The sequence below is a fragment of the Taudactylus pleione genome, unplaced genomic scaffold, assembly GCF_031769625.1.
Source record: "Taudactylus pleione unplaced genomic scaffold, aTauple2 ptg000032l, whole genome shotgun sequence".
NCBI classification, from domain to species: domain Eukaryota; kingdom Metazoa; phylum Chordata; class Amphibia; order Anura; family Myobatrachidae; genus Taudactylus; species Taudactylus pleione.
The window spans coordinates 8,037,718-8,052,365 of record NW_028284434.1 but is presented as its reverse complement, the minus strand read 5'-3'; the positions used below and the strand labels follow the sequence as shown (position 1 = coordinate 8,052,365).

Here is a 14,648-nt window from a genome sequence, read left to right as displayed (position 1 = left end):
CCGTTAATAAACAGTTCTTAAAAAAAAAAAAACTTTCATTTTGTAACACTCTGTGATGCCACCAATTGGTTACTTATATTTATTGTTGTTATAAGGGATTTTCTTTTTTGTAAAGCTGTTATAATTAAAAGGTACATTTATTCCAATACAATATGTAAAGAAAGGGAAAAAATCAGTATAAAGTGTGTTTGGATTGACTGGGAGTTAAACAAAAAAAGATAAGTGGTTAATAATGTGAACAAATAATCAATTACAGAACGTCCCTCGTTTGGTGAGCTGTTATATCGGCAGCAGGACCAGTAAGGATTCTTTGTAAACCAAGCCCAAATTATAAATGTGACAACAGCTTAATGATTGGTTATTCCACATGTACACTTGTGTAAGTCTCACTTATTATAAGGGCACTTACATGACAGGTGATGCTGCATATGACACAGAGAATACTGTCAGTACTAGAAACGACTTGTATCTATACGACAGGTATCAGGTGAAGTGAGAGCCAAGTGTAACATGCTCCCAGCTAAATTTATCACATTCTCACCGGGGCACCTGCTATTATGTTGCACTTTACATTAATTTGTTGTACAGTGGCATTTCTAACCTTATCGCTGCTCTGAATGTCTTAGGTGCTGGAGTGACTCCCTGCTATGGAAATGTCTGGGGTCTGCCATGAATTATTCTAGCAGAGTGTATCGGGTGACCGCTGCCCGGCCCGTGGCTGGCAAAACAATTAGAAGCAATTGTGCGAGTAGAAACTTATAATGTCAGTAAGGGAAAGTCTTCTGACATTCGTGGCTACAGACAAGCCAGTTCATGATATCAAGAGAAGACTGTAACCTTTACTGACCAATAACATCACAAAAAGACCAATATATACAAACCAAACCCAGCAAGCTGTTCTGTTGTGGCCTATGAATGATTTAATTCTCACTCTCTGTCTGATGTGTGTGTGTGTATGTCTATATATAGACACACACATATACATATATATTTAAAGTATACACATACAGTACATATACACACATGTGTGTACAGTATATATATCTTTATAGCAGCTGAACTGTGTAATTTCCCCATTGTGTACTATTGAACTGGACCAGTTATATGCTAAAGCTTAACGACTTAATCTACACTGAAGTGGAGGCCCTTCATTATTTTCTGAGACTTTTACTTTGCATATGAATCATTTGTGATCTTATTGGCTAAGGCCTGTATAAAAGATCTATTCTCCATTGATCTGTGAGGCATTTATACAAGATTCAGTGTGACCATATATGAACTGATTGTGATCCTATTTGATTACCCCTGATGAAGTCTCCAAGGGGACGAAACGCATAGGGTATTATGTCGACGCTAATGGCTACTTTTTAAAAAGTATTAAGTCCAAAGAATCACAAATTTCGCTAATCTACAAAGTGACATTAAGCTTGACATCATTTTATGTAAGAACAATTATTGTTATATTAAAAATATTTTTACACTGGAAGAAGTTTTATTGGCGTTTATTAATATTTGTCTATTTGGCATCATTTTCTGGGTGAATTATTTTTGGTGAGTGGGTATAATTACAGATGCCCACAAAGTAATCAAGCTCATCCTTAAAACACATTATAGTCTTGAATATCCTTTAATTATCTTGTTCTCTAAATAAAGTGTTATAGGAAAAAAAATCTTGTTATGTGTCTTTTGGAGCAATTTACCTTTTACCTATACTTTGTCCTGAAAATAGCCTCACAGTAGTACTTACAAGAAGGCTTACCCAGAAGTGGGGTCCCATTGGCTGCCAGGATCATTTGATCAGCAATAGTCTTTGTCTTAGAATAATAATCCACCTGCTGAAAATGTAACATTCAGCTCTTAATAAAAAGTGCCAAACATAATTAATAATTGGATACAATGATTAAAAACGCTCTCTGTCCCCCCCACCTGATTAACAGGCCCCAGGGGCTCTCTTTAGCACATACCTACCAACACATAAATTCACACTTTGGGATCTCCTCCTGCACATAAAAGGGGGCGTGGCCTTGTACCTGTGAGGCCACTTACCCTGGTGTATGACATTTTGGGGGTGTGACTGTGTGTCATACTGGGGGCAGCACCCAGCCTCTCCCTGCACAGTGTGCGCGTGCCATCTATTCTGCTCTGGTTGGAGCTCAGAGTTATATAAAATTGCTTTTTCCTGTGGGATGGAGTGACCAATGCTAAACCAGTTGGCTGGTGACTAATGAGGTGACCTATGTCTAGCCAGTGTTAGGGTCACAAGAATGTGTCTGATTTTTGGTTTGGAATGTTTTTTTGAACTCTGCCATACTCACCATAAAAGGCAAGAGTTTGGGTGCTGCCCACATGTGAGCGTCCTCTGAGAGGTGCCCATGTCACAACAGGCTTGAGAGTATTTGTATGACTCTAGAAATTGGTGACAGTTTTCTTTTGGATAGCAATTATTTATATAAGAGGAGGAACTTGTAGCTTACTAGTATAAGAAATCAACAGGTGATGTGATAATTAGAATTTGAAAGAGAATTCAGTATGACTGATGTGGACAGGAATATGATAATTTTGTGCTAATTTCATGTGTGCAAAACCAACACATGAAAATACATGAACCAACACCATGAAAGGGGTTGTGTACGGGACCCGGCACACACAATACCCGTGCTCGGAATCTTAACTGGTTTGAAATACCGATACCTGTAGGTAAGTACTCTAACCTTACCCTTAAACACAACCCTCCCCCCGCAGCCTAAACCTAACCCTCGCCTCCCACAGTCTAAACCTAACCCTCCCCCCACAGCCTAACCCCTAACCCTCCCTTAGTGCCTTACCCTAACCCCTAACCCTTACCATCGGGATGTCAGTGGTTAGGATCCTGGATTACCTGCACAAATGGAGTAGGGAGGAGGCATTCTCTTGGACCGTTCCCCCTTCTCTGCTCAACCTAGCCGCTGCAGTGATTAGCATTGGCCTAACGTCACCAACACAACCCTCATGTACGCTGCAATTTTCACAAAGTAGACTTTCCCATGGGGAAGTGTTTCACAATAGTTTCTACAGCAGGTATACTATCAGTAGATAAGGAGAAGTCCTAACTCACTGTAATATTTGTGTTTTCACTGGACAAAGGGCTTAGCTCCCTTTCTCCATAATAGCACATATAGCAGCAACACCAATTGTAATAGCACACAAAAGCAGTAACACCAACAGTAATATCACATAATAGCAGCAACACCAATTATAATAGCACATAACATCAGCAACACCAATGAAAATAGCAGCAAAACCAATGTTAATAGCACATAATAGCAGCAACACCAATTATAATAGCACATAACATCAGCAACACCAGTGAAAATAGCAGCAACACCAATGGCAATAGCACATAATAGCAGCAACACCAAAACACCAATATGAATAGCACATAATAGCAGCAACACCAATAGTAATATCACATAATAGCAGCAACACCAATAGTAATCTGATATCTGCCTTCAAATTACACCAACTCAAGAAATTATTTGTTTTTTTTGCTGGATGGAGTGGAAGGGCACAGAAACGTATCATGGCTATCATGGTCATGGAATGTTGAAATCGCAACTGCTTCCCCCTCTAATCACTGAGGATAGTATTGCTTTTCCTCTGCTTCCCCCTCTAATCACTGAGGTTACTATTGCTTTTCCTCTGCTTCCCCCTCTAATCACTGAGGTTACTATTGCTTTTCCTCTGCTTCCCCCTCTAATCACTGAGGTTACTATTGCTTTTCCTCTGCTTCCCCCTCTAATCACTGAGGTTACTATTGCTTTTCCTCTGCTTCCCCCTCTAATCACTGAGGTTACTATTGCTTTTCCTCTGCTTCACCCTCTAATCACTGAGGTTACTATTGCTTTTCCTCTGCTTCCCCCTCTAATCACTGAGGTTACTATTGCGTTTCCTCTGCTTCCCCCTCTAATCACTGAGGTTACTAATACTTTTCCTCTGCTTCCCCCTCTAATCACTGAGGTTACTATTGCTTTTCCTCTGCTTCCCCCTCTAATCACTGAGGTTACTATTGCTTTTCCTCTGCTTCCCCCTCTAATCACTGAGGTTACTATTGCTTTTCCTCTGCTTCCCCCTCTAATCACTGAGGTTACTATTGCTTTTCCTCAGCTTTACCCGCTAATCACTGAGGTCACTATTGCTTTTCCTCTGCTTCACCCTCTAATCACTGAGGTTACTATTGCTTTTCCTCTGCTTCCCCCTCTAATCACTGAGGTTACTATTGCTTTTCCTCTGCTTCCCCCTCTAATCACTGAGGTTACTATTGCTTTTCCTCTGCTTCCCCCTCTAATCACTGAGGTTACTATTGCTTTTCCTCTGCTTCCCCCTCTAATCACTGAGGTTACTATTGCTTTTCCTCTGCTTCCCCCTCTAATCACTGAGGTTACTATTGCTTTTCCTCTGCTTCCCCCTCTAATCACTGAGGTTACTATTGCTTTTCCTCTGCTTCCCCCTCTAATCACTGAGGTTACTATTGCTTTTCCTCAGCTTTACCCGCTAATCACTGAGGTCACTATTGCTTTTCCTCTGCTTCACCCTCTAATCACTGAGGTTACTATTGCTTTTCCTCTGCTTCCCCCTCTAATCACTGAGGTTACTATTGTTTTTCCTCTGCTTCCCCCTCTAATCACTGAGGTTACTATTGCTTTTCCTCTGCTTCCCCCTCTAATCACTGAGGTTACTATTGCTTTTCCTCTGCTTCCCCCTCTAATCTCTGAGGTTACTATTGCTTTTCCTCTGCTTCCCCCTCTAATCACTGAGGTTACTATTGCTTTTCCTCTGCTTCCCCCTCTAATCACTGAGGTTACTATTGCTTTTCCTCTGCTTCCCCCTCTAATCACTGAGGTTACTATTGCTTTTCCTCTGCTTCCCCCTCTAATCACTGAGGTTACTATTGCTTTTCCTCTGCTTCAGATGTAAAAGGTCACATCTTTATTAGCTTCTGATACATTTTGGAAGCCTCTGAGTGCCTCAAAAACTGAATAATTTGGAAAACAATCCCTTTAATAATCTCCCCAACATATTGCATATTAAACAGCCTTTCATTTGCTTATAATTAAAAATTAAACAATAGTAATTAATATTTGTGATCTTAAATTGGCCACATATTACCTTTTCCAATGGGTAATAAGGAGTTGTTTCCTCGTCACCGTCCTCTATGTAGTTGCCACCAAATACCACATTAACAGTACTGGTGTAAATGAGTCTGGGGATGTTTCTCTGTATACACACTGCAAGCAAAGATGGAAACATTATACAGCACAGAGCATATACAGGTAACCTACTGGCTCTATGAAGAGCTTGGAGATTTATTTATCAGTGAAAATATCCCAGTTTTTGTGACTTTCTGGATCAAATGCTGTTCTCATGTTTGTCTTCGGCCCATAATTGCTCATACAAAATACATTTCTACACAAATCCTTGTACATATTGAGTCATCAACACTGCAGTCACATTGGTCTGGTTCAGGGTTACACTCAGATGGGCACAAAAATAAATGCAGCTTTAAGCCTTTGTGCAGAGTTGTATTCATCTACAGGGCACTTGAGAGTGTACACGGGCCCAGATACTGGAGGGTATGGCCAAATAGGGAGGCGTGGCCACACCCACTCCAATGAAATATAAATAAATACTATGTGCTGCGCCCCCATGAGTTCTGCCCTCTCTCCCCTCTCTGCACACACTATATTGCCCCCAGACTGCCCTGCATCAGGGACACCGCACATACAGGATGGGGCCACATAGACACAGCACCCACCACACTCCCTGCCACTGCCGGACACTAAGGCACGTCTATCACTACCGCTGCATGTGTCTGAGGCCAAGGGCTTGCCGGGACAGTCAGGAGAAACTCCCGGGGGAGAAGACTGGACAGGGACAAGGAGGAGAGGGAAAGAAACTGGGCAGAAACACAGAGAAGAGGAAGGAGACTGGGAAGGAACACGAGGCAGCAGCGCTGCAAAGGGGGAAAATGTCTCCCTCAGCAGCTGGCACTGGCCCCCGCACCCTCCTTCTTCCACCCTGTGTGCGACCACACTGCCACGATACATGTTTGTTTAAATGGCCGTCATCATTATTAGCATGCCCTTGCACCAGCACTATACATGGTGCAAGTTATCCATCTGAAATCAAACAAATCTATGCATAGGTCAACTCAGCTCAGACCACAAATTGGATTACACTCCCCTCACTGAACCAAGTGCCGCATTGCCGCCCAGTTACACGGGCTCAGATGAAAGCGGAGTTGCAAATGAGATGCCTGCGGCTCTGAATCGCCCATAAATGCGTGCGCTCAGCTACAGAGCACGCACAGGACCTCATTCAGAGTTGGTCGTTGCAGCCGCACGGTCGTACGCCACCGATGTTCGCTAAACTGCGCATGCGTAAAATTCGCAATGCGCATGCGCAAACTAGCTATTACGATCAGAAATTGCTCTCTCCTTCAACTTGGCCAGGTCGTTAGTTTGAGTGACAGGATGAGGCATTTGTGGGTGGTAACGGTGGAAGGTGCTTGTGAACGGGGGAGTGGAGATCCGAACGCAGGCGTGCCTGACTATGCAAACGGCGTTTTATGGGAGTGCATAATTAACTAAGTAGTGTCATGGCACATGTGACATCGGAGGTCTTTACACTGACTTGATCGTAGTGCTTAAGAGAGGGTATGGTCAACCTTAAGGTCTACGACCAGCTCCGATGGTTCCCGATGGTCTCGATTAATCCTTATATGCCCAGAGATGACGTGTAATGGGAACGAGAAGGGGGCGTATTTTTAGTCTTACGGCCTCATCCTCCCCTCGCTCGTCCAGCTAACGATCCCATCTTAACGACGCAACTTGCAAGCGCTTCATTTGCATATCCGGCCCCTTTTACCTTACGACCGTGCGGCAGCAACGACCGACTCTGAATGAGGTCCACAGTGTGATAAATCGCGATAGATCTATTCACAAAACAGACTTGTGCATAACTCTGAATGGGCCCCGTTGTGTTTGTTATAGCTAAATTAATGTTAATAAAAAATAAAAATACTTACCATCAATAACAACCTGTGTTCCTCCAACGTTTATAGATTCAATCTGTTTCTTCTGTAGCTAAAATGCATAAGAATAATCTCTGTTGGATCAAATAATTCCACTGGATTAATTTCAAGTAATGTATAATTCCCTGTACCCTACTGTAGGTGTCTTTATTTTATCCCTTTTAAAAGAGCAGAATTATACTGAAAAGGCAGCAGGACACTGTGGGGCTGATTCTAAGTTGGGAGCAAAGCAAGAAAGAGCCAATACCATTGCACCTGGGTAATACCATGCTGCACTGCAGGTGGGGGAAATGTACAATGGGCCTGATTCAGCAAGGAATGTAGTTGGTAATAAGCATGCATCGCAGTGACTACGCAGACCATTCGCAGAGTGATTGACAGGAAGTGCTGTTTGTGGGTGGTAACGAGGGTGTGGTTGGGCGAACACAGGAGTGCCAGTGTGTTTGAATGCCGTTGCAGGGGTGTGCATAAATTAGACACTGCGAAGCCCTACGCAGCCTGAGACTTCATAGCGTGCGTGAAAGTTAGCAATTTCTGAGTAAGGTCAGGGCTTGTGCAAGTGTGCGTGAGGCTGCGATGGTACTCTATTGTACCGATGGTTTTGCAGTCTTGATAAACATTACGGATGTGTGTATGGTAAAGTGGGCATCCTTATGTAGGGCTGCGACGGCATTGCAATGGCAATGTATTAGCATACTATCGCAGTTAAACCGCGTGAGTAAACGCTATTGCATTTGCAGTTGCGTTCCTTGCTGAATCAGGCCCAATGTGCAGAGAGATTTAGATGCGAGAGGGGTGTGTCCAAATGCAAATCTAAATTGCAGGGTAAAAATAAAAAGGCCCGGTAATTGTGAGCTACATGCAATAGCAGTCAGAATTTACCCTGCATGCAGAAACTGAATGTATTTGCCCCAGGTGAATCGCAGCGCGGTGTGATCCTGGTACAAGGATACTTTGTTTTATTTACCTTTTACATATATGTCATTGCATTTTATTCAGCCTGCATGCAGACATTTTTCAAACAGATAAATAAAAAGAGACAATCTGCGCGATAAAATGATCAGATACCTTGTTTATCTGTCTTACAAACAAAGCATCTTCCCAAAAATCAGGAGCTAAACCTCACAACAAAATGGACCCATATTCCCTAGCACCAACAATCATAAGGCTAAGACTGTATATCAGCCTAAATGAGTGTTTTCCATTTTCAACATAAGCTTCCGTATTTCAACTAATGGAATAGTGGATAAAGGGCCTGGTTCAGAGTTGTATGCAAACCCGAAGGTTTGTGTACAACTTCGGTGGTGGCTGATTGGCGCATGCGTGGGATCTGTACTGCACATGTGCCAATCAGTGTCTGCGAGATCGCTCGCAGTGACGCCCAAGCCATTTGGGAGCAAGGAAGGGGATGCAGCGAGCAGCGCTCCAGAAAATAGGGGTTGTGTCGGCCCCATTCTCTGGGTGTGCCAAAGCCAGGGTCTGTGACTTCTGATGCAGATTCAATGTTTTCACTGAAAACATCAGCCATCCTGACTAACCTGAGGGTTACTCAGATGGCCGATATTTGCACAAAAGATCTGATGGCTGTGTCCTCAGATGCAGCAGCGGGTCACAGGAGGCAGGTGTCTATTTACACACGACACCTCCTGCGGCATTAGCATACGTGACCAAAGACGTATCAGCGATGCTAAAAGCGTACAACTCTGAAGCAGGCCCAAAACGTATTCCTTTACCCCGATTCCCCTCTGTATCCATAGTATTTGTTCACTTCACTGTGTTCCGGATAACCACAGCTACTGAAGACTACAAGCCCCTTTTCAGGATGCAGCCTGGTATCGGCCGCTACTCACCTCCGCGCCGGCGTTCTTGGGCTTAGTTGCTGGAAGTGGAGGTGAGTGGTGTCTTAGTATTCTCTCCGGCGTCTGCTAGGGCTTCCGTGCATATGTCCTGGTTTCCGGGGTGCCGGGCATGGGCACAGCCATGTTGGTCCATATCACCTGGCTAGTCTCTCCCAATGGTAGTCTTGTGGTCACTCAGCTGATCCTCTGATCCAATGACCAGCTACCCAGGGGTATTTAAGTCTGACTCCAGGAACAGGAAACTGCTGTTCAACTTCGCTGTTACAGTGATTATTATGCTCTCCGGTGTTCTCCACAAAGTGTGTTGTTCCAGCCCTCATGCTGACCACCAGTGTTACTTATATTAGCTCCCATGCTAATTCCCAGCATGTTACTTCAGCTCTCACAGAACTCCAGTGTTTCTTGTAAATCCCTGTGTTGTCTTTTAGTGTGTTGCTCAGCTCTCTAACCGCCTCCCTGAAGTCCTGTGGTGTCAGCTTTCATGTTAATTACCAGTTAGGCCTCAGCTAGATCTCTAGTAATTCCCAATACATGCCTGTATCCACATTTCTCTGTGGTTCTCTGTGCAAGTCAGCACATGGATCTCCTGTGCTCAAGTATTCTGTTCATTTGCTGATCTCCTATGTTCAAGTATTCTGTTAATTTGCTGATCTCCTGTGTTCGAGTATTCAGTTCATTGCTGATCTACTGTATTCAAGTATTCTGTTAATTTGCCGATCTCCTGTGTTCAAGTATTCAGGTCATATGCCGATCTCCTGTGTTCAAGTATTCAGTTCATTTGCTGATCTCCTGTATTCAAGTATTCAGTTCATACACTGATCTCCTGTGCTGAAGTATTCAGTTAATTTGCCGATCTCCTGTGTTCATGTATTCAGTTCATACACTGATCTCCTGTGCTGAAGTATTCAGTTAATTTGCCGATCTCCTGTGTTCATGTATTCAGTGCATACCCTGATCTCCTGTGCTCAAGTATTCAGTTCACGCTGATCTCCTATGTTCAAGTATTCATTCTAATATAGTTCCGGTCTTCCTGCCACTCCCAAGTATCTATCCAGGGGGTCGTGACCTGCTCACTTGGTGTAGCAAAACCCATATCCCAACTGGAAGGGTCACTGGTGAAGACCACCAAGTGAGTTAGACTCCGCGCCTCTGGGCAGGTCTAGCCAAACCTGGGCAATAGGGAGACCTAGCACTATTACTCTCCTGCTTGTTCCCAGCCACCCTAACCCCTTGGCTTTTCCTATATGGTTCGTGACACCCCTAAAGTAATGTGGGCAAATGGGAGAAGAGACGTATGCACAATGCGCACTAGGAGAAGTGCAGGGGAAGCCCATGAGATTCAGAGGCAGGGAAAACCAAAGAGAGGGTAAGGGGTTAGGTTAGGAGTACTTACAGTTAGGATTCTGACCGCTGGGACCCCGAGTGCCGGCATCCCATACCCATCCTGTTGAGATAATGTAGGAGATACTGCTGATATCTCCTATATTTCAGCAATGATACATTGGGGCTGATTCTGAGTAGTACAGTTTTGCACAGTCGCAGGGAAGCAGCTGTGCAATACGGTACAACTAATATGGTAATGCAGCAGGAGGTGTCTGGTGTAAAGAGATGCCTCCTGACTGCATCGCAGATCCAAATGCTGTGCCCTAATACGCAGCAATGGTCGCAATGTTGCAGCCCTCAGGCCATCAGAGTAAGCCTCAGCTTACACAAAAAAGACCAAAGTATTAATTCCGCACAGGACAGAAAATATTTGAAAATCCGATTAAGAAACCAATATGTATGGAGATATATGGCACTGCCACAAAACGTATTCACTGTTGGTGATGCACCATGGAGTAGAGTATAATCATACTGACAAGATAAGAGATCCAAAGACTATGGATCAGAAAGCCAGTTCCTGTGAAATGGGAGTTGTATTTACATTTTGTGAGACAGTTATACTATATGTTAAAACAGTTTATGTTTTAGGAAAGCCAACTGGTTTTGGGTGGAAGTTTAGTTAGCTCCTTTGAAGTGTAAGATATATTTATGTTTTGTGAGATAGTTTGATTGGTTAAGGGACCCCGGGTGGGTCTTTACTCTCTGTGGCAGGGGCATATTAAGAGAGAAGGGGGCCCGTGTTCACTCCCCTTCCGGGGCCCCCTTTCTCTCTCCCCGGCTGCCGTCAGTGTACTGACAGCAGCGGTAGACTCCGGGCACTACAGTGTGCCCAAAGTCTACTGCGCAGGTCACTGTGAAAATGGCATTTTTCCTGGTGATTTCCTACTGCGCACGCGCAAAATGCCAGGAAAATGGCAGCAGCGGTCATTTTCCAGGTGTTGTCTGTACCGATACTTCGTTGGACATTTGAGAGGTAAGTATAAAAAAAAATATGGGCACAGGGTGTGCGGTGCTGGTTCACACCGTACACCCTGCACCCATTATAAATACGCCCCTGCCCTGTGATATTGTGGGTTTGAACTAGGGGTGTGCACCGGCCACTTTTCGTGTTTTGTGTTTTGGTTTTGGATTTGGATCTTTCTTCGTGTTTTGGATCTGGATTGGTTTTGCCAAAACCACCCTTCCGTGTCTTGGGTTCTGGGTTTTGGATCTGTATTTTTTTTTAAAAAAGCATAAAAACAGCTAAAATCACAGAATTTGTGTTTTTCTGCTCCTATGCTATTATTAACCTCAATAACCTTAATTTCCAGTCTATTCTGAACACCTCACAATAGTGTTTTTATGTCCAAAAGGTTGCACCGAGGTAGCTGGATGACTATGCTAAGAGATAAGAGTGGGCGGCACAAACACGTGGTCCATCTAGGAGTGACACTGCAGTGGCAGACAGGATGTCAGTTTGAAAAACTAGGCCCCAAACAGTACATAATTCAAAGAAAAAAAAGAGGTGCAAGATGGAATTGTCCTTGGGCCCTCCCACCCACCCTTATGTTGTATAAATAGGACATGCACACTTTAACAAAGCAAACATTTCAGCACCAGGTTCTGCCACACGACTGTGGCTGAAATGATTGGTTCGTTTGGGCCCCCACAAAACAAGCTGGCAATTAATCTGTCCCTGCACAAACTGGCTCTACGGAGGCAAGATGTCGTCCTCATCCTCCTCATCCACCGATTCCTCACCCTCTTCAGTGTTGTGTACATCCTCACAGAGTATTAATTCTTCCCCGCTGGAATCCACAACCACAGGTCCCTCTGTACGTTCTGGAGGCTGGTCTCCCTGGAAGAGTTGATAATTCATTTTATGAACATCATCTTCTCCACATTTTGTGGAAGCAACCTCCTAAGCCTTTCGCTGACAAGGTTCCCCGCTGCACTAAACACTCTTTCAGAGTACACACTGGAGGGGGGGCAACTCAGGTAAAATAGAGCCAGTTTGTACAGGGACCTCCAAATTGCCTCTTTTTCCTGCCAGTACAGGTACGTACTGTCTGACATGCCTACTTGGATGCTGTCACCGATGTAATCCTTTAACAGACAGACGCATGCTTGTCGCTGCTGCTTTGAGGATGCAGGTGCGGCTACAGCCCACACAATTCACAAAGACAGAAAAAAAAGAAGAATTTTTTATTTTTTGTGGAGCGCACTTTGAGGGTTACACCACCCTTTAACAGACAGACGCACGCTTGTCGCTGCTGCTTTGAGGATGCAGGTGCGGCTACTGCGCATACATTTCACACACAAACACAGAAAAAAAGATTATTTTATTTTGTTGGAGCGCACTTTGGGGGTAACACCACCCTTTAACAGACAGACGCACGCTTGTCGCTGCTGCTTTGAGGATGCTGGTGCGGCTACAGCCCACACAATTCACAAAGACAGAAAAAAAAGGAAGAATTTTTTATTTTTTGTGGAGCGCACTTTGAGGGTTACACCACTCTTTAACAGAGAGACGCATGCTTGTCGCTGCTGCTTTGAGGATGCAGGTGCGGCTACTGCACATACATTTCACACACAAACACAGAAAAAAAGATTATTTTATTTTGTTGGAGCGCACTTTGGGGGTAACACCACCCTTTAACAGACAGACGCACGCTTGTCGCTGCTGCTTTGAGGACAGTATCATATGCAGTGACAGTAGACTTGTCAGAAATTGTTGGCACGTCCTTCAGTCCGGACCAGATGTCCAAACCGGCCCTTGACTTATGACACAGGCGCACGCTTGGCGCTGCTACTGTGTTGATGCACGTGCGGCTACATCGCACACAAGTCACAAACACAGAAAAAAAAAGTTTTTTATTTTTTGGAGCACTTTGGGGGTTACACAACCCTTTAACAGACTTATGGGACACAGGCGCACGCTTGGCGCTGCTCCTTTGTTGATGCACGTGCAGCTACAGTGCACACAATTCACAAAGACAGAAAAAAAAGAAATTTTTATTGTTTGTGGAGCGCACTTTGAGGGTTACACCACCCTTTAACAGACAGACGCACGCTTGTCGCTGCTGCTTTGAGGATGCAGGTGCGGCTACAGCCCACACAATTCACAAAGACAGAAAAAAAAAGATTTTTTTATTGTTTGTGGAGTGCACTTTGAGGGTTACACCACCCTTTAACAGACAGACGCACGCTTGTCGCTGCTGCTTTAAGGATGCAGGTGCGGCTACAGCCCACACATTTCACAAAGAGAAAAAAAAAGAAGAGTTTTTTTATTGTTTGTGGAGCGCACTTTGAGGGTTACACCACCCTTTAACAGACAGACGCACGCTTGTCGCTGCTGCTTTAAGGATACAGGTGCGGCTACAGCCCACACATTTCACAAAGACAGAAAAAAAAAGATTTTTTTTATTGTTTGTGGAGCGCACTTTGAGGGTTACACCACCCTTTAACAGACAGACGCACACTTGTCGCTGCTGCTTTGAGGATGCAGGTGGAATCTAGACGGGATTTGGAACCGGGGACACACTACCTCCATCAATTGTCTAAATCCCACTGCACTAATGGCGGATACCGGACGCACGTCTAACACCAACATAGCAGTCAAGGCCTCAGTTATACATTTTGCTTCAGGATGACTGCTGTTGTACTTCATCCTCCTCGCTAGGGACTGTTGGAGGGTCAATTGTTTAGTAAAAGTAGTGGTGTTCCTACTTCCTCTCTGGGATGATGAACAACTCCCAGCAGCAGCAACAGCACTAGGAGGAAGTGGTTCTTGATCTTTCCCTATTTTATTTTTATCGGAGAAAGTTTGGTCCTCCATTTATGTTATATTGGTATATACGTGCGGCTAAGGTGCACACAAACGCAGAAATTATTTTTTTATTTTGTTTGGAGTGTACTTTGGGGTTACAGCACCCTTTAATGGACAAGCCAGCCGGCCCTTTACTTATGACACAGGCGCTCGCTTGGCACTACTTTGTTGATGCACGTGCGGCTACTGCGCACACAATTCACAAACACAGAAAATATTTTTTTATTTTGTTTGGAGTGTACTTTGGGGGTTACAGCACCCTTTAATGGTCAAGCCAGCCGGCCTTTTACTTGTGGGACACAGGCACATGCTTGGCGCTGCTCCTTCGTTGATGCACGTGCAGCCACAGTGCACACAATTCACAAACACAGAAAAAATATTTTTATTTTGTTTGGAGTGCCCTTTGGGGGTTATAGCACCCTTTAACGGACAAGCCAGCCGGCCTTTTACTTATGGGACACAGGCGCACGCTTGGCACTACTTTGTTGATGCACATGCGGCTACTGCGCACACAATTCACAAACACAAA

At 44.3% G+C, this 14,648-nt stretch overlaps 1 protein-coding gene across 1 annotated transcript in view; it reads right to left on the bottom strand.

The window, feature by feature from the left end:
- SDR42E2 (short chain dehydrogenase/reductase family 42E, member 2) overlaps positions 1 to 14,648 on the bottom strand; it is a 57,683-nt gene that overhangs the window by 27,129 nt on the left and 15,906 nt on the right. Inside the window, exons 3-5 of the mRNA XM_088451848.1 lie at positions 7,064 to 7,121; positions 5,146 to 5,264; positions 1,760 to 1,835 (exon numbers count right to left, since the gene is read on the bottom strand). Of these exons, the coding sequence (XP_088307974.1) occupies positions 1,760 to 1,835; positions 5,146 to 5,264; positions 7,064 to 7,121 (253 nt within the window). The remainder of the gene's footprint in view (positions 1 to 1,759; positions 1,836 to 5,145; positions 5,265 to 7,063; positions 7,122 to 14,648) is intronic.